The sequence below is a fragment of the Carassius auratus genome, chromosome 8, assembly GCF_003368295.1.
Source record: "Carassius auratus strain Wakin chromosome 8, ASM336829v1, whole genome shotgun sequence".
NCBI classification, from domain to species: domain Eukaryota; kingdom Metazoa; phylum Chordata; class Actinopteri; order Cypriniformes; family Cyprinidae; genus Carassius; species Carassius auratus.
Window position 1 is genome coordinate 24346619 of NC_039250.1, and position 19921 is coordinate 24366539.

General features: G+C 37.1%; 2 protein-coding genes across 2 annotated transcripts; one reads left to right on the plus strand and one right to left on the minus strand.

The window, feature by feature from the left end:
* The first annotated feature begins 4985 nt into the window (after positions 1-4985).
* LOC113107754 (ras-related protein Rap-1A) lies at positions 4986-10851 on the plus strand. Its single transcript, XM_026270452.1, has 8 exons — positions 4986-5058; positions 6931-7008; positions 7147-7215; positions 7327-7383; positions 7475-7615; positions 9601-9744; positions 9838-9960; positions 10549-10851. Exons 2-7 carry the CDS (start codon positions 6952-6954, stop codon positions 9925-9927), a joined length of 558 nt encoding a protein of 185 aa, XP_026126237.1. The 5' UTR covers positions 4986-5058; positions 6931-6951; the 3' UTR covers positions 9928-9960; positions 10549-10851.
* A 791-nt stretch (positions 10852-11642) lies between these two features.
* On the minus strand, positions 11643-16563 carry LOC113107753 (PAK4-inhibitor INKA2-like). Its single transcript, XM_026270451.1, has 2 exons — positions 16241-16563; positions 11643-13635 (listed from the first exon to the last, which is right to left on the minus strand). Exons 1-2 carry the CDS (start codon positions 16247-16249, stop codon positions 12721-12723), a joined length of 924 nt encoding a protein of 307 aa, XP_026126236.1. The 5' UTR covers positions 16250-16563; the 3' UTR covers positions 11643-12720.
* Positions 16564-19921: the final 3358 nt, after the last annotated feature.

A 19921-nucleotide genomic window follows, 5' to 3' on the forward strand; every position in this document is an offset into this window, starting at 1 on the left:
CAATAACTGTAATTGGTAATTCATTTATTTGCATTTATTGTAGCATTTATTTATTGTATTTGTACTTATTTTTATTCCAGTCAGTGTGATGGTTGTTTGTGCCTTTTGTTGTGTTATTCCTGGTTTTCGGGATCACTGTGGCTTTACTGTGTATCTACAGCAGAAGATCAGATGCAAAGTCCAGATATAAGATCATGAACATCAATGTACTCTTTTACACTAGCATGATGCTTCCAAATGTCATCTTCAATCAAGTCTCATATTACTCAGGTCTTAATTTCTTCAAATTAATTCTGACCTTAAATGATAAATTAAATCTAACATTGTTTATATTATTCACATAGGCTATTGATGCTTTAAAAACCTTATACTGAAGATACAGCTTAAGGTCCACTCAAGATCCACCAGGTATGGAAACCTTTCTGTGTGCCAGCAGGAACATTTTGCACCAAACTTATCTAAAAAATGTAGTAGTATAAAAAAAAATATAAAAATGATCATCAATGAATGCTTGAGTAGTTGAACAGTCATTCTGTTTTGCTCTCTGTCAGGCTGTGGACGATGTCTGTACAATGGTAGTATAGTTTGGACCCACCAAAAGAAGACTGTTCTTGTCTAAACTATTCAATATATATACTATACAGTATATTACTGCACGTGACTTAGGAGAAGAGTCATTCTGGAATGTGGAACAAATTATTTACTATAATAATTACTCCATATTTAGACCTTATCATAATCTCATCATCATCATGAGCAGCAGCAGCAGCAGCAGCATCTCTCTTTTTATCTCTATGATAACACAATTTCTGTAATAAGTAAAAAAAAATAAAGGATATTGTTTGCAGAGTAACTTTAGCTATCATCCATCAGTCGGATGACCCAATTAACTTTAGTTCATCATTTCCTGTATGGCAGATCAGTCTCTGTGCTGCATTCTATTTTTACACTGTTGCAGAGCATTTGTGGTTGTATGTGGTCAAAGAATTGAACATTTTGCAATGTCTGTTGCAAACAAAATAAGGAAATGCCCCTTAGCTTTGATGTGTTTGGTTGCTCATATCCTGTGGCCATTGTTATATCCTGTGTTGAATTATTATGAGCTCTAAACTCATGGCCATAGCAAGGGTTGGAAAATTAGGGAGGTCTGGGGTGGAGGGAATGTGCTATAATAACCCCCACAAATACAACTCAATACTAACATTTAAGAGACAGAAATCTAGATGTTTGTGAAAGATAATTTTTCTGTTTTAGAGGGATGAACACTGTAAAATGAATGCATCAACATTTGTTAATATTTGTTAACATCTATATTGGATCATGTTATCAGTTGTTTATTTCCTCATTTGTATAAAAGTGGATTTAGAAAAAAAGTGTCTGCTAAATGACTAAATGTAGCCTAATGTAATGTAATCATGCAATATTACTGTTATAGTTTTCATTAATAATCATTGCTATATAGATGATAACTTTGTCTAGTACTCTTATGAATGTTTTAGCATGATTTGTAAAAATTGTACTAATGACACAGCATATATTTCTTAGTGTTTGGGTAGGCTATTTAATTTAATTATGTAACCTGCTTGTTCCACAGATCTAGTATTTTGGCAATGTTGATAATGTTTCTGACAGATATTATCATATGAAAGCAGATTATACTAATAATTAATGCAAAAGACATGATGCACACTTGCGTATCCCAGTCCACATGCATGAAACCCATTCCACATGCACAAAAAAAAATGAATGAATGAATGAATAACAAAAACCAATTCACGTACACAAAATAAGAATAAGTATTCATACGTTTCACAAATGCAAAACCCAGTTCACTTTGGTGACATGGTTGGTTGACTTAGTTTTGTAGTGGCCACAACATTTTAATTTGTGGGAACATCGTATTAACTGGTGGTAACATGTTGTGGCCACAAGATCATTTTGTTGAGGTAACGACATTATGTCATGGCCTCAAGGTGGCCTACAGTATATTGAGGGAATGCATTTCTCGTAAACAAACCATTTTAAATGGCAAAAAAAAAACGTTTTAAGGGATGGGTGGCAACCCTATAGTTAAATGAAATTAAACGATCAACTGCACAAACCTCTGATCACTGCCAGGGAAGCTTCTTCCCCCAGGCCATCAGGATCCTAAACTCAAACTCAGTCTCTTAACCTATACATGACTTAATTATCAGTAAGATACTTACTGAATATACTGACATTGACACTTGCGAACAGCAATTTCTATAATTTTTATTTATTTACTTTTTTATCTCTATTGCTGTAATGTAAATACCCTGTACAACCTGTTTGCACATTCTCCACTTGAACATTCCTGCTCATCTTAATATTTATTAAGTGTAGAGTATACTGTCTTGCCAATTTATTTTACAAGTTTTTTATTTTATTCTTATTTTTATTATATTTATTCTTATCTTTTTCCATATTTAATTTTTTGTATAATTTTTCTTGTGTTTGTATTCTTTAATAATTGCACCGTTCATTGAGCGGACCTGTCTTACATTTCACTGCTGGTGATATACTCTCCATATAACTATGTACGTGACAAATAAAAATCTTGAATGTATAGCCTATTCTTATTATGTGCATGTGAATAGTTCTTTTGCGAATATGTATTTTTTTGTGCACATGAATTGGGTTTCATGCATGTGAATTGGGATACGCATGTGCATTGTGTCTTTTGTGTGAATTATTATTGAATCTAATATGCTTGCTGGTCATATAATTAGAATATCATCAAAAGGTTGATTTATTTCACCAATTTCATTCAAAAAGTGAAACTTGTATAGTATATTAATTCATTACACACAGACTGATATATTTCAAATGTTTACTTCTTTTACTTTTGATGATTATAACTGGCAACAAAGGAAAATCCCAAATTCAGTATGTCAGAAAATTAGAATATAACTTAAGATAAATACAAAGAAAGGATTTTTAGAAATCTTGGCCAAATGAAAAGTATGAACATGAAAAGTATGAGCATCTACTGCACTCAATACTTCGTTGGGGCTCCTTTTGCCTGAATTACTGCAGCAATGTGGCGTGGCATGGAGTCGATCAGTCTGTGGCACTGCTCATGTTTTATGAGAGCCCAGGTTAATCTGATAGTGTCCTTCAGCCCTTCTGCATTATTGGGTCTGGCATAACGCATCTTCCTCTTCACAATACCCCATAGATTTTCTATGGGGTTAAGGTCAGGCGAGTTTGCTGACCAATTAAGAACAGGGATAGTCCTTAAACCAGGTACTGGTAGCTTTGTCACTGTGTGCAGGTGCCAAGTCCTGTTGGAAAATATAATCTGCATCTCCATAAACTTTATCAGCAGCAGGAAGCATGAAGTTCTCTAAAACTTCCTGGTATACGACTGCATTGACCTTGGACCTCAGAAAACACAGTAGACCAACACCAGCAGATGACATGGCACCCCAAGCCATCACTGATTGTGGAAACTTTACACTGGACCTCAAGCAACGTGGATTGTGTGCCTCTCTTCTCTTCCTCCAGACTCTGGGACCCTGATTTCCAAAGAAAATGCAAAATTTACTTTCATAAGAGAACATAACTTTGGACTACTCAGCAGCAGTCCAGTCCTTTTCATCTTTAGACGCTTCTGACACTGTCTGTTGTTCAAGAGGGGCTTGACACAAGGAATGCGACAGCTGAAACCCATGTCTTGCATACGTCTGTGCGTAGTGGTTTTTGAAGCACTGATTCCAGTTGCAGTCCACTCTTTGTGAATCTCCCCCACATTTTTGAATGGGTTTTGTTTCACAATCCTCTCCAGGGTGCGGTTATCCCTATTGCTTGTACACTTTTTTCTACCACATCTTTTCCTTCCCTTCACCTCTCTATTAATGTGCTTGGACACAGAGCTCTGTGAACAGCCTGCCTCTTTTGCAATTACCTTTTGTGTCTTACCCTCCTTGTGCAAGGTGTCAATGGTCGTCTTTCGGACAACTGTCAAGTCAGCAGTCTTCCCAATGAGACAATTTAAAGGCCTTTGCAGGTGATTTCAGTTAATTAGCTAATAATTTCTAATAAACATTTGAAATATATCAGTCTGTGTGTAATGAATTTGATTTCACTTTATGAATATTGAATTCACTTTATGAATGGACTTAGTGAAATAAATCAACTTTTTGATGATATTCTAATTATATGACCAGCACTTGTTTATCATGATTTTGTGTTCCCCATACCAATTGTGTTATCCTGTCATGGGCTTTTCTTGATTTTCGTCAGTTCAAATGCAGGCGATGCGGTGTTGCAGGATATTGCTATAAAAACAAATAAAAACAAAACACAAAAATAAAAAAAGAAACAAATGTTTCAAATCCTTTGCAAATATGATACGAAAAAAATATTGCTGACCCTAAACGGAAACCTCCTACTATATTAACTTTCTAAAGTTTCAAATTAAGTGATAAAGGCAGGTCCAAAAGGAGTATAGGAGTAATAGTTGGATCTGGCAACAAATAAGCTTTGCCCTCGCACTCGCTCAGAACTCTAGCCTTGTCCAAGACTTGCGGACTTTGCACTTGACCACTTGGCAACTTAAATTACGTATTTTTTCATACATTTATTATTATTATTATTATTATTATGTTGAACATAACATTTTTTTCCGGTCCGGTAAATTTCACAGCTGCCTGACCTCGATTACAGGATTAGCAAAAAAGTTAAATTTTTGATGACTTGTTATTGTCAGACTACTAATATTGTGAAATGTTTGTGTATGTGTGTGTGTGTGTTTGTGTGAACGCTTTCTTCTTTATATGCAACAAAGTAAAATTTATGTATGTGTAACTTTATATCACGTATTCAAATTTATTAATAAATAAGAAAAAAAATAATTTGTAGAAGTTTACATATTTTAGATTTATATATCACAAATAAATGGAAGCACTTATTTATTATGTCTCTTTAACCCGTTCGTGACTGTATTGTGTCAGGCCAGCCTTCCGCGCGCTTCAGTGACGTTTGCATCCGCGAGAGTGACCGGAGTCTGAGCGCGCGGCGGAGCGGCGGGATACGGTGAGTAAACTGTTAACGAATCCTCGAACCACCGCGACCCGGCACGGTAGTTCACAGTTACACTCACCAGCTCGCGCACTATACAGCGAGCGCCGGGTTTGGGTTAATGTCGCTCCATAAAACTTGACGTAACGAACATGCTAATGCTAACTCGAGCTAACGAGCAGCAGGGCGGCTGACTGAGCAGAATTATCCCGCACAGCAGCTCTGCTTTCTTTCGGAGTTCACAGGAAACACCGGTGCGTTTACAGGCCACGGTCTCTCCTGCGAGCAGACGAAAACAAACACATGTCCGCTTGTTAAGGGTGAAATATTTGATCTGTGCGCGTTAAATCGGATTACTATGTGCTGGTTAAACTCTTGTGTGTTTGTATTAACCTGCGTTTTGATTCATATATGAACTCCCAATGTCCACACTTACAGCCTTACTCGACAAGTGACAAAAAATTAGATTACAGCTGGTAGTATAGAGGAATGCTTCGTCCAGACTGAATACACGTTAGTCTTGTGTTACGTTATGATTACAGTCCTGGTGACACCATAATGTTATTGAACCGTTTAGGGGAGACCGTGGTCATCTATACAATTGTTGCAATGAGTTTAATCTGTATTTGTGATATTTAGTTTAGTCTGAAGACATTCAAAGGTGTGATCAGGAAAAAACGAATAGATTAATAACAAAAACTGGTTTGGAGAATGACAAAGTTTTGTCTGTGCCTTTATTGCTTACAGTGATTGACATTAAATGGTGAAATTCTTCTTAATTTACTCATGGGTATTTATTTCCTTATTTATATATATATATATATATATATATATATATATATATATATATATATATATATATATATATATATAATTAGGTTTATAAGTTAATCACAACCACTGAAAATATTGCTGTACATACCATTAACTGATTTGCTTATTTACTTAACAAAATGGGATCTGAGGAGGTTCGGATAGGATGACAAGGCAGTCATTCTTCTCTTCCAGCGACCTGCCACTCATATGAGATTGCAGCAATTAGGAAAAGGCAACGATTCAAGCTATTCCAGATATACAAAATCAAGTTCTGCCTCACATTTTCCTCATTCAAGAAGCTGTTTTTTTATCTGATATGCATCACCGGAGAAGAGGAAAGAGGTTTAACAATCAAAATTTTCATTTCATGCTAACTTTGACTTTCCTTAGTGTTCAGAATGTTTTACTTGAGCCACTTTTTTCTAGATTTAGTTGCTTCAGGCTAAATGAACTGGTGCATTAGCATGGCATCAGTTGGATCTGCATGCAGTAGATAAGCTGTTTGTTTGGTCATTTGGATGCATTTGCATTCTTGATCACTGTGGAATTTAAAGTGCACTCTGAATGACCTCAGATAGCCCTGTAAACATTTGTTGGGAATGTGGACAGCACAGCTGTAATGACGGTGCTTTAAAGAAAACTCAGAGTTGTTTTTTTTTACCGTGCAAACTTTATAATTAAAGCATGCTAACTCTACGTGAAACGAAAGGTGCAGAAGTCTTTTCTTTAGTATGATGAGGGTGGGTCTTGACATTTTCTGGAAGAGGCGGGAGGATCACCCCCATCATGCTGACATAATGTAATCAGCGAAAAGGATTTAGATTTTAAAGTAGCTTCAGAGAAACACTTAAAAAATTCTAGATTTAAATTAATGTAGGTGACAGGCCGCTGCGTACCTAGTAAGTCATGAAAATCTTTGAAAAAGTGGTATAAATATGCTATTATTTTTTTTTTCTGGAATCCTTAGTGTGCTAACCACTTCCTCAGAAAACCAGAAACCTGTTTTAAGCTTCAAACCTTGCACTGATGAATGATAAGTGTGTGTGTGCGTGCTGTGATTGAATCTTACAGGCCTCAACAGAGAGACCTATCATGCGTGAATATAAGCTTGTGGTCCTGGGCTCTGGAGGCGTGGGGAAGTCTGCACTGGTAACTTCAGCATTTTTAAAGTCCACACTTTATTGTATTATAAAATGGGCATTGTATACAGTATTTATAGTGTTTTTCTCTACTGTAATATTTATTCAGGTCTTTATTTGTATTGAATGATATTCTGGTCTTTTACAGACTGTTCAGTTTGTACAGGGAATATTTGTTGAAAAATATGATCCCACAATAGAAGACTCCTATAGAAAGGTAAGTAAACCACTTTGTTATAGCTGAATTAATACAAAATATAGGGCAATGCTTTAATGCAGTACTGACACCCTCTCTCTGTTTTTTTTTTTTTTTTTTTTTTTTTTAAAGCAAGTTGAGGTTGATGGGCAGCAATGTATGCTAGAGATCCTAGACACTGCAGGCACAGTGAGTTTAATATGATGCATAGACTCAACTGGCAAATTAGTTAATTAGTCTTCAGTGTGAACTCAATAGATTATTGATTGTTTGCCTACAGGAGCAGTTCACAGCGATGCGGGACCTGTACATGAAGAACGGGCAGGGTTTTGCTCTGGTTTACTCCATCACAGCACAGTCCACCTTTAATGATCTGCAGGACCTACGGGAGCAGATTCTGAGAGTGAAGGACACAGAGGATGTGAGTCGCTTTGAATAATAATTCATGAGATACATTATTATTATTAGTGGTGTCTGCCTTGGCAAATCATTATTTTTATTTTTATTATCTGTCAGCAGCTCTAGCAAGTTTAAACCAGCAAAGGCAAAACAAATAAAGCACAAAACGTATTTGATTTTACTGAAGCAAGAGCTTTGAGACAAATTAGCAGAAGCTGTATTCACACTTTGGCACACCACACTGATGACCAGATTATCCACTCTCTTTTTTTACTGCTCTTATGTACAGTTCCTCAGGCATTTCAGTTTCAGGCTACGTCCATACGAAGCCAGAGCTTTCCCTATCAAATCCTTTTTTTTTTTTTCTAGTCTCAAGAAATGTCTGCATCTACACGAAACCACAAAACCGCATCACTCAAATGATGTAGTATACATGCCAGACTAGTACATGGCGCTGTAGTTCTGCCACAGAGATGCACTTAAAACGGAGATGAAGACTTGTCACATAAACCTTGTGTGCGGAATACAAACGAACATGGAACAATACATTTATTAATCTGTTAATGTTAGTTAATAAAAAGACAATCGTTCAGTGTTTGTTCATGTTTTTGTTTTACCTATTACCTGACAGTGTTGACGAAACACCTATATAATACAAAATTTATGCGTATAGATGGTTTCAACGGCATCAACATAAACAAACGTTACTGCGCGTACGCGCTTTTGTGGACCTAACTTAACTTCCGGTAGACTCTAAATAGAATCAATAACAACAGCCAAGTCCCTCTAGAGTAGATATTTTTTGATAACAAACAAAATATGTTTGCAGCGTGGATCAGGCGGACTTAATGAAAATGCTAATTCATTCTTTGCAGCAGGAGATGTTTTAAAGCATAGACATAAAGCGCGAGAAATAGAGGTTTCCCCAATAACAGCTGTAAACAAAGCAGAGCTGGTACGCTCACACGCTGCTTATCAGGCAAATAACATGCAAGTCCTCTTTCAGAAATACAGCGATATAAAAACACCCGTGCCTCGTTTTGATATTTAAACATATAAATGTAAGGAATTATTATTATTAAACGTGCAGTACGTAACGTTACGTTACTCATGTTTATTTAATGAAACCTTTTTGAAAAGCGATCAGTTTTAAAATTGTGGCGAGTCTCCAAAAATAAATAAATGTATGGGAAAAACATCCCGCAGCACAACCACCTGAGCCCAACTTCAGTCTACTCAGCACCTTGACTTTAACTGCGTTTGTAGATGGCACCGCAGCCAGACCGATATACACAACACAGACCGGAAGTTAACTTAGGTCCAGGCGCGTTCGCCTGATGAAACCGTCTATACAGCAAAACGCATCTCAGTGTGGATGGGGCCTTAGTTCTCTAAGCCAGCGGTTCTCAATTCCAGTCCTCGCGCCCTACTGCTCTGCATATTTTGCACCTTTCTCTTAGTTAACCACACTCAGATAACCAGCTCGTTAGAGATGAACTCCGTGCATGAACTTTGTTCCAATTGTTCATTGCTCCCTACTCCCTGAGCAGGGGAAATCTGTTGAAGTTTACCTCACATCGAAACATTCATTCACTGATTTATGTTCGAATAGAACAAATGTCTGAAGCGCTAAGAGAAACGTTCAAAATGTGCAGAGCAGTGGGGCGCGAGGACTGGAATTAAGAACGCTGCTCTAAGCATTAAACATACACACACACACATGGATAATTATTGACAATTTAATGCATCCTTGCTGAATAAAATCATTAACTATTTTTTTTTATTGTGTTGACCACAAATATTTGATCAGTAATGTGTATATGAATCCATGTTACATGAGCACAGGATATATTTTGTGCGTCTAAATAAGACGCTGATCTTTTAAAAATCAGTCTAGCCTATAACAAAACCATGTTTCTTTGAACTCTCAGTGAGTGTGGTTTCTAATTTAAGGCAGATTCAAACATAGTAAACACACTCATCAGATGTCTCTCTCTGTTTGTATAGGTGCCAATGATCTTGGTTGGGAATAAGTGTGATTTAGAAGATGAGAGGGTGGTTGGGAAGGAGCAGGGCCAGAATCTCGCTCGTCAGTGGAGTAATTGTGCCTTTCTAGAATCTTCTGCCAAATCAAAGATCAACGTCAATGAGGTGAGTCACAGTTTTAAAAAAAACACATGCACCAGGTCACATAAAGACAGTCCTCTAATGGAAGTCCTTTGTGTTATTGTCTGTGTGTGTCAGATCTTTTATGATCTGGTAAGACAGATAAACAGAAAGACACCGGTGGAGAAGAAGAGAGCTAAAAAGAAGTCAAACTGCATCCTGCTGTAACACAACTGCATCACTGCAGCAGCTCTGAGCCAGGTAGTCGACCAGAAGTACTCAGAAATACATTAGGAATCAGTACATGCCCTATTAAAGGGGTCATATGATGCGGCTAAACAGAACATTATTTAGTGTATTTGGTGTAATGGAGTGTGTTTACAAATGAAGTGTTTGCTGCATCCAGTGGGGACATAATTATTGATTATAATGACTATTACTCACTAGTACTGTGTTAGACATCACATGACCCCTTTAAGAACTCCTTTCATGCATGACCAATGATAAAGATTTCACCCTGTTTTTTTTTTTTTTACTAGGGGATCCACAAAATACAGTTTATTAAATGATGCATGTATGATTAAATGGTTAAAAGTCTCTTTCTAATTGTTTTAATTGTTACAGAGAACACCTGTATCTTTAAAAATAAATTTGTCATATCATGACCTATTTGATATCAGTAATACCCGGAGAAAGCTGTTAATAAGCATTCCCAGTCATCGTAATGACATTATTTGCATCTTGTTGTATCATTAAAACAGCACCACTTGGAGCTTTAGCATTTTGCTTTTAGGACAAGACTAACTTGAGATGGATTTCATGACAACCCTCTCCCCCCATTCTTTTCAGATTGCCGAAATGAAGAACTGTTGCCCAGCTGGCCAACATTCCTGTTCCTCTCTACAGTGATTGGCCAAACAATTAATAAGGCTGAACACCAGACTCCTCAACTAATACACAGACTTGACAGAAAAAGAGAGATGCAGCCTCTGTCTTTTCTTCCAGAGCAGTCTTGACATTTTTCTGCCCCCATCTTTTCCTCACTAAGGATCTGAGTCTGGAGATGAAGCTCCGTCTGTGACATAGTAAAGTGGGGGTTAGACAGTCTGGGAGAGGGTTCAGGGCTTTCTCCATGTGTCCTACAGAGAGAATGGGGACATTTCAAAAACATGCTCATGTTTGTAAAACGATCAGAAATGTTTCATTTTTTTCCTCATAATGTTTGGACTATCATTTGTACAGAGAAAAAGCTGTGTCCTTTATTCATCAAAACATTTTCTGAGTGACTTGGAACACTCACTCTTTTCATGTTCCCCATAATATGCTTAGGTTCTTATTTCCTTTTATCTAAACAAACTGTGAAAATTTCTTTTGGTGGTAAGGTTAAAATAAGAAATGTGGATCTGTCTATCTTGAAGATTAAGATATATTGTACTGAAGTCAATGCATTTGTTTTTTCACAATCAAAATTAGATCAATTTTTCCAGCTTTTAAAGGTAATTACATTTTAGTATTTTCTTCCTTTTTTCCCTTGGTTGTATTTTGCGGTAGGCTGTAGCTCAGCCTGGGATAAATATCAACCGTTTTGTGCCTGAGCAGGAGAAGGATGAAATCAGATCTAAAATGCAGAGATGACTTCTCCTCCGATAAGCGCTAAACCAATAATCAATAGTCAGTCCTTGACACTTCATTTGCCATGTTAAATCGGTCTTGATGTGTCATATTTTTTTATTTTTTTTTCATTGTTCTGCTCCATGGTTTTGTTGAGCATTTCAAACACTGGCTGGCTTTTTGATTTGTTTTTAAAGTAATGTGTGCTTTGATTTGTTTTTTTTTGTTTTTTGGACATAGATTTAAATAAATGTATTTCATATTGATGTGTTCTTTTGTGTATTTATAGATTACCATTCCTCACCAACATAGACCATTATACAGATACAGTGTTTCAGTGTGGCTCACTTTATGTACTGTAGTTACAAATATGGGACAAAGCCATATAATTTCACTTCTCTTACATTTTTCTACAAAGCTTTTTGCAGACATGGAATGCAACAAACATAAACGTTACAAATTTATTTTTGTTGCACACCAGATTACATGGTGCATTAAATGCAAACAGTGTCTCTTAATTCATAAACATTCATTGATTAGGTGTGACAAAAGCAGATTTTCATGATGCACAAGACTTGAATGGAATATCCCTTTTACAAAATGTACTCCTATAGGTTTGCAGGAACTTAAAGTAGATTTTTTTTGTAATTACCATAGCTCGGGTATACAGACTATAGCAGCACCCACAGGCATTTATTTATTACAGATAACATGAAGGTGCTAATAAAAAAGACAGGCATTTGCATTTGCTCAGTTTTCATTTTTTGCATAAGAGTTTAGCATCATTGCATAGATTTTCTGACCAATACAAAGCAGGTTTATGCTTGCAAAGCTAAGAAATGAGTAAGACATTTGTGAAAAAGCACAAGTCAGGACTTTTTGATAGAATGATTGACAGTTAGGCCTAAACCTAAACAGATGGATATCAGCAGAAACCGCATTAGGCTCATATTTTTTTCCTGTTAGCATCACTCTACCATGCACACATCTCAAAAAACTAAATAACAAAAAACATACATACAAAATGCATTCCAGAGATGTTTACCTAACATAACTTTGGAATTAATAGCTTCTGTAGTGCTACTCCTCTCACTTGAGAAAGAAGGACGATATTACCTCAACATCGCAATCTGTAGTGAATGGTGTTTATTGCTTAACTTTTATGGGTTTGCTTCATATTTAGTTGTGATACCACGATGAAGTGATATAAATTAATGTATTTCATCGTTCTGAATTATTTTGTTTAGACTACTTCCATATTACTGTATGTTTTTGACTTGAATATGAAATATTGGAATAACGAATTGCCAACTAGGTGCACTTCAGCATCTTGTTACAACAATTTTGATCATAAAGTCCACTAATTATGTCTAACAACATGTGTAACGGTGTCTTTCGTTAATAATTATATTAGACCCACACAGCTGAGCTGTAATCAAACACAGATGGACGTTTCTCTATAATCTCCACCCATCCTCTGTCAGTCAAACCCTCTGAGCCCTGATAAGTCATGCCCTTTTGTTTGGTGGGTGTGGTTTTCTTCTTCATTCCTCTTGTTCTCACCCAGAATGGCTTGCTGATATCTGACTTTGGCTTTCTGCATGTGATTTTTGGTTGTTTACACACATCCATTCCTTCACTTTCTTGGTGATGCCGTGGCCGAACGCGGCGTAGGACTCGCTTGAAGATGTTAGCTGTTAGTGAGAGTTTCCTGGAGAGATCCTGAGAGTGACCGCTAGTTGATGACTCTGAAAGCGTTTCTTTAAGACTCGAGTCATTCTGATCCTCACCTGCCGCCTGGCCTCCAACATCAGGCAGGTCCAGCCAGTTTCCAACCAAATCAGCAAAAACATTGTCGCCCAATACCAATGGCTGTCTGTTTCTACTATGGTTCATCAATGAGGCTGTCCAGTCAGTAGAGTCATCAATATCGTATGAGGAGAAACTGTTGTCAGTTGAGTCTTCCTGAGAGGAAAAAGAGGAAGAAGTGCTTAGACTTCCTCCGTAAACCCTCCTGGGAATATGGCGGTTCTCTGCTGGAGAACTAGTGAGGAACAAAGATGGTTCAATGGTAAGCTCAGTCCTGAAACTTTCTTGTGAAATACTTTTTTCTGGATTCTGTGTTTGGTTCAAGTGGGTTATTCTCGAACTGTAGTTTATCTGATCGAGCATTTTGCCAGTGTATGAAGAGGCCTGGCTTGTTTTACTGGAGAACTCCAGCTCCTCCAGCGCAGTCTGGACCTGCAAGAGTTTGAGCTCCTGGAGGGCACCGATAACAGAATTCATCTGAGCTTGGAGACCCTCATCCGACTGCCACAAAGAATCCTATAATGGGAAAAGCAAGAGAGCAATAACTATGACACGAAGCTATCATCAGTGAAATCTGTTGTGACTGATGAGTAACGCTTATCTCACACTCACTTCACAGTAATTATCAAAAATCAATATTACACCAAATAGTCTGCATTTTCTGCCCACTGTGTCATCACAGACACCTGGCTCAGCATCTGCTTCAAGAGAATGCAGATTTTTTTGTTCTTGTCACAGACTCCAATTAATTGCTTACTTGGAGGATTAAGGCATGATTTTCTTTAAAGCTGATTTGAAACCACTTAAAAAAACTGGGGGTATTGAGATTTTTAGTAAGCAAGGATGCATTACATTGATCAGAAGTGACAATCTAGACATTTGTTTAACTACTATAAATTTTAAAATAAATGCTGTCCTTTGATCACGTTTTACACATTGAGCAGCACAACTGTTTTCAACATTATTAATAATAATAAAAAATGTTTACCGAGCATCAAACCAGCATATTATAATTATTTCCAAGGGATCATGTTTTATTGCATGTTTATTAATGTTATTTTTTTTGACGATTATGAATATACAAAGTTGTAAGCATACCTACAAATTGTAAAAAAGGTTGTTAAAACATTTAAATGTTGTAGACAGAAAACATGGCCTAGACAGAAAAACACAATGAATGTCTTTATACATGGTTATGAGCCAAAATCTTTATATCAACTTTTGATATCCCATGCTGTATGGAGTATTTGAGTATTATTTGTATTTATTATTTATTATATTAAATAATTAGTTGTATTTATTAGTATTTACTATAAATGAATACATTCAAGCAAATTCCATCTCTGTACACTACAAATAAATGCCCTTTTTCTTCTATTACCGAATAAAACCACTGTCATCTTACCTTCTTTCACCCTGCAGTCTCTCTGTTTCCCTATCTTTTTATTTTCTCGTTTCACTCCTTGTTTCTGTTCCTTCCCTTTCCTTACCAGTGTGATTGATCAGCAGCCAGTCTGTGCACAGCAGCACACCACTGATGCTTTTCTACCGTAGTGTTGTGTCTCAAGGCATGATGGGAGATGTAGGAGGTCATGGGCATGTGGGTGAAATGACTAGACTGTGAGTCATGGGCGAACAGCTGAGGCATGTATTTTACTGGGTTGGTCATAAATGCAGGTGTAGGGAAACGTAGCGCTTAGCTTGTACTTTACCTAACACATTTCATTCACTCTGAATTTGATATTCAAATAGGATGTTATATTGGCTGCTTATGTAGGCAGTAGAGCCATAAGGTCATCTTTTACAATGAGAATTCAGTTTAAAGAGGCAAATTAGCAAGTTATCAATAACGTCTGTCTATAACTTGCCCTGTTTGCTAGTTTATGGCATGTTCCGTGTTTGCTATTTCATCAGATTCACCCGTAGGTCCTATTTCTCATTTTGTGATGTCACTGACTTCTCCCGTGTCAGTTTCCGGTGGGATGTGCCCAGACGGGCAGCAGTATTAATCAGACATCACTGACCCCACCAACAAGTGATTGATGTTGTGGAGTAACATCCTTGTGGCCCTGTTTCCTCATTTGGCAAGCCTCTTTTTTCGCTCACTCATTCATTTTCAGTCTAAACCATACAAATAAGGGTTATTTAAATATAAATAAATATATATAAATACAATTTTCTGTCATAAGGGTTTATTGCAGGTTTCTTCTACTGCAGTGTGGGATGTGTTCACTGATCATACAGTCAACTCAAAAATGATTCAGAAACCTTCAACATTTTTCACTTTATTACAGTTTATTCGCTATAGTTAAGAAAATAGTAATAAATATGACAAGAACTCGGAGTTTAACTGTGTCAGAACAAATTCACCTTGATAATGTCAGATAACTTTGAAAGAAAGATATGTAATAAATTAAGCTGAATAGCTGTCAGCTGTGCAATTTAAGTACACAATTAGAAAATACCAATTTATGGCAAACCAGTTACCAAGCAATGCTTAGTTTTGTTCAGTCTGTGGTGTAAAAAGTTCTTAATGGCAATTAAAGAAAAAACACTTAAGCAAAATGTGGTCAAGTCAAAGTGTCTGAATTATTTTTGGTCCCAAATCAGTTTAACTGATAGTCCACTGTATGAATAATTTTCGGGTATAATTGAGTCACAATTTACTTTATTCTGCTATCCTCGCCAACTAGTTTAAACGTATCAAAAATTATATCTGGTGTCTGAAATGTTTTTTGTCTGACTGTATAATGTATATTACATATATATTTATCTATTATGTAGATCAGTTAAAGTGTTTTAATATGATGATCACAAGCTGCACTTAAATTTTAAATCATTACAGAAGGGCGAGTATCGGCCAATCAGCGGCCTCCTTTTCAAAAAATGCGCTGCCAATCAGGTTGCACCTTTTCTCCAGCGCCCAAACGACAACTGGATAAACATCAACAACACACTTCACTTGAGAAAGCCGAGACATTAAAATGGTTGATGAAAACATTATAATTCCGTGAAAAACTAATTATTAACTGTAAAAATATAAGAATATTCTTGCGATAAGAAACACACATGTCTTGTAAATGTAGGTGAAGAGAAAAAAAAAAGAGCAGGAAAATCTCACCAGTTCCATGTTTTAGACGCCGAAGGTTGCTGTCCATGTCACTGAGCTCCGTTTGGTCTTCCCTCAACAACTGCTAAATTACAAAATTAAAATACTAAACGCAGGTTAATTCGTGAAGACTTTAGTTCCTGAGATGTCGCTGTCCGCTGTGTTATTTGTTTTTTCCGCCTTGGTGTTTAATGCTCATTCGTGAGGTAGGACCAGCGGTGTTTGCTATAATATATATAATATAATATAAATATAATATTCCTCTCGCCTCTGAAACACTGCTGGTTAGATATTCAGATGACATACAGCTCAGCACAGGCGAGGAAGTACTGCCAAGCCACTGAAGTGTGTGGTGTCATGTGGCTTAATTCACGTTGATTTGAAGGGAAAGTTCCTGAATAGGATTTACTAACGGCTGATCGTCAACAAAAGCGTCACGCTTTCACACCAGTGGTCAGTTCATCAATGAATGGAGGCTTCATGCATAACAACAGAGCTACAATTGTAAAGCTTTAACTCAGATTTAAAGATTCACTCTGATTGGATATTAGAAAAGGGAGAGCCTTAGTCCATTTAACAATAATATACAATTTAATTACTGGGCACATGTTAAATCGTCTTAAAGGGATAGTTCACCCAAAAATCATAATTATGTTATTAATAACTCACCCTCATGTCATTCCAAACCAGTAAGACCTCCATTTATCTTCGGTACACAGTTTAAGATATTTAAGATTTAGTCCGAGAGCTCTCAGTCCCTCAATTGAAACTGTGTGTATGCTCTCCATGTCTAGAACGGTAAGAAAAAAGTAGTCAAAGTACTAGCAACTTTTAAAGTAGTCCATGTGACATCACCAGAGGGTCAGTTAGAATATTTTGAAGCATCGAAAATACATTTTGGTCCAAAAATAGCAAAAACTGCGACTTTATTCAGCATTGTCTTCTCTTCCGTGTCTGTTGTGAGAGAGTTCAAAACAAAGCAGTTTGTCACATCCAGTTCACCAAATCGAACTGAATCATTTTATACGGTTTGCGTCTACAATACGCATTAATCCACAAAAGACTTAAGCTGTTAACTTTTTTAATGTGGCTAACACTCCCTCCGAGTTCAAAAAAACCAATATCCAGGAGTAATTCATATACTCAAACTGTAAACTGACTGAACTGCTGTGAAGAGAGAACTGAAGATGAACACCGAGCCGAGCCAGATAATGACTCGTTCACGAGTCAAGAACCGTTTCTGTCGGACGCGTCCGATTCGAGAACCGAGGATACTGCGCATGTGTGATTAAGCATGAAGCAGACCGACACACAGAGCATCTGAACCGAACTGATTCTTTTGGTGATTGATTCTGAACTGATTCTGTGCTAATAAACCAAAGGCTTGAATCAAAGGCATTCATCATCCAATGACGCAAGAACTACTGGTGATCCGAAAACCGATGCAACCGGTTCTTGACTCGTGAACGAGTCATTATCTGGCTCGGCTCGATGTTCATCTCTCTCTTCACATCAGTTCAGTCAGTGTACTGTTTGAGTAAATGAATTACTCCAGGATATTGGTTTGTTTTAACTCAGAGGGAGTGTCAGCCAAATTTAAAAAGTTAACAGCTTAAAGGACCCCTTCTTCGTGATCCCATGTTTTAAACTTTAGTTAGTGTGTAATGTTGTTGTTAGAGTATAAATAATATCTGTAAAATTCAAAAGCTCAAAGTTCAGTGCCAAGCGAGATATTTTATTTAACAGAATTCGCCTACAAAAAACGACCCATTTGGACTACAGCCCTCTAATTCCTGCAGTAATGACGTCACTAAAACAGTTTTTTGACTAACCTCCGCCCACATGAATTCACAAAAAGGGGGGAGTGGTCTTTTTGTGCTTCGACGGAGAAGAAAGAAGAGCTGCATTTGTGTTTGCCATGTCATCGAAATGCTGTTATTTTCATCTCGGAGTCCAGTCGTCTTTGTTTGGGCTTCCCAGGAACACTGTACTTGGAGATTAATGGTTACAATTTATGTTTAACTCGGTTCCCGAAAATTATTATCCACATGTAAAACTATGTGCTGCACATTTTGCTGAGGACAGCTTGCTGAGGACAACTTCCTCAATCTCAATCAGTTTAATGCCGGATTCGCAAAAAGATTATTCTTGAAAGATGGAGCAGTTCTCTCTTTGTCTGGAGAAGGCGTTGTTTATGGACCACAACCAGTAAGTGTATTTTATTATTTAAGTTGGTGCGTTTAACAGTTTCTGTTACTTACAACACAAAGGGCAACACTGTTTAGCTTTGTTAACTAGATGGTAGGGCTGTGCAAAAAAATGAATGCGATTTTCATGCGCATCTCGTTAGTAAAAAACGCTCCTGTGATTATAAGTACATCTGCAGTACATGCTCCTGCCTATTTGCTTCTCAAAACTAGTCCAATCACGTTACCAGGAGGGCAACCTGCTCTACGCTGGTGTCGAATCACAACACAGGAACAGCTGGCCCAATCAGAACTCGTTACGTATTTCTGAAGGAAGGACTTTATAAAACAAGGAAGACATCAGCCCGTTTTTGTGACAGTGAAAACAGCGGTATACAGATAGGTGAATTGTGTGAAAAATACTGTGTTTTTTTACACGCGAAACATGAACACATGTTATATTGCACACTGTAAACACAATCAAAGCTTCAAAAAAACGCGAAAAACGGGACCTTTAAGTCATTTGTGGATTAATGCGTATTGGAGACGCGAACCGTTTAAAACGATTCAGTTCGATTTGGTGAACTGGTTCAAAAAGATCCGGTTACATCGAATGATTCGTTCGCGAACCGGATATGACAAACTGCTTTGATTTGAACTCTCTCACAACAGACACGGAAGAGAAGACAATGCTGAATAAAGTCATAGTTTTAGCTATTTTTGGACCAAAATGTATTTTCGCTGCTTCAAAAAATTCTAACTGACCCTCTGATGTCACATGGACTACTTTGATGATGTTTTTCTTACCTTTCTGGACATGGAGAGGATACCGTACACACATTTTCAACTAAATCTAAAATATCTTAAACTGTGTTCCGAAGATAAATGGAGGTCTTACTAGTTTGGAACGACATGAGGGTGAGTTATTAATGACATAATTATTTTTTTGCGTGAACTATCCCTTTAACCGTTTTGCGTTGTTGGGGACTTTTTCACCACTAGGGGGTAAAGTTGAGTCTTATTTTGGCCACAACTTTGTGTTTGAGCAAATGGAATGGTTTTTGGTGACAAATCTTATTTTGACACATACAGCAAATTATAGGGTGTGTGCGTGAGAGACTCTTGATTGTTGGGGGTTTTCCCTGTTGGGAAGAGGTAAAATTTGTAATTTTTATGGTTGATCACTAGGTGTGACCATTAAACCCTTTAGATAGGCCTGTGCAAAAAATAAAAAAAGCTTAGTTTCTGGCTTGTTTATGGAGTTATATGGAGTATAACAGCAAATTATAGTGTGTGTGTGTGTGTGTGTGTGTGAGAGAGAGAGAGAGAGAGAGAGAGTGTGTGAGAGAGATCTTTGCACACTTACCTTGATGTATCTGAAAAAATCAAAATAAGCACCTCAGCTCTCAGAACTAAATGAAGTAAACAATAAAAAAAGAAGTGTGTTCATGCACAATGCTGCCTTTTGATGGTAAAAAGTACAGACCAAAGAAAAACAAGTGGATTT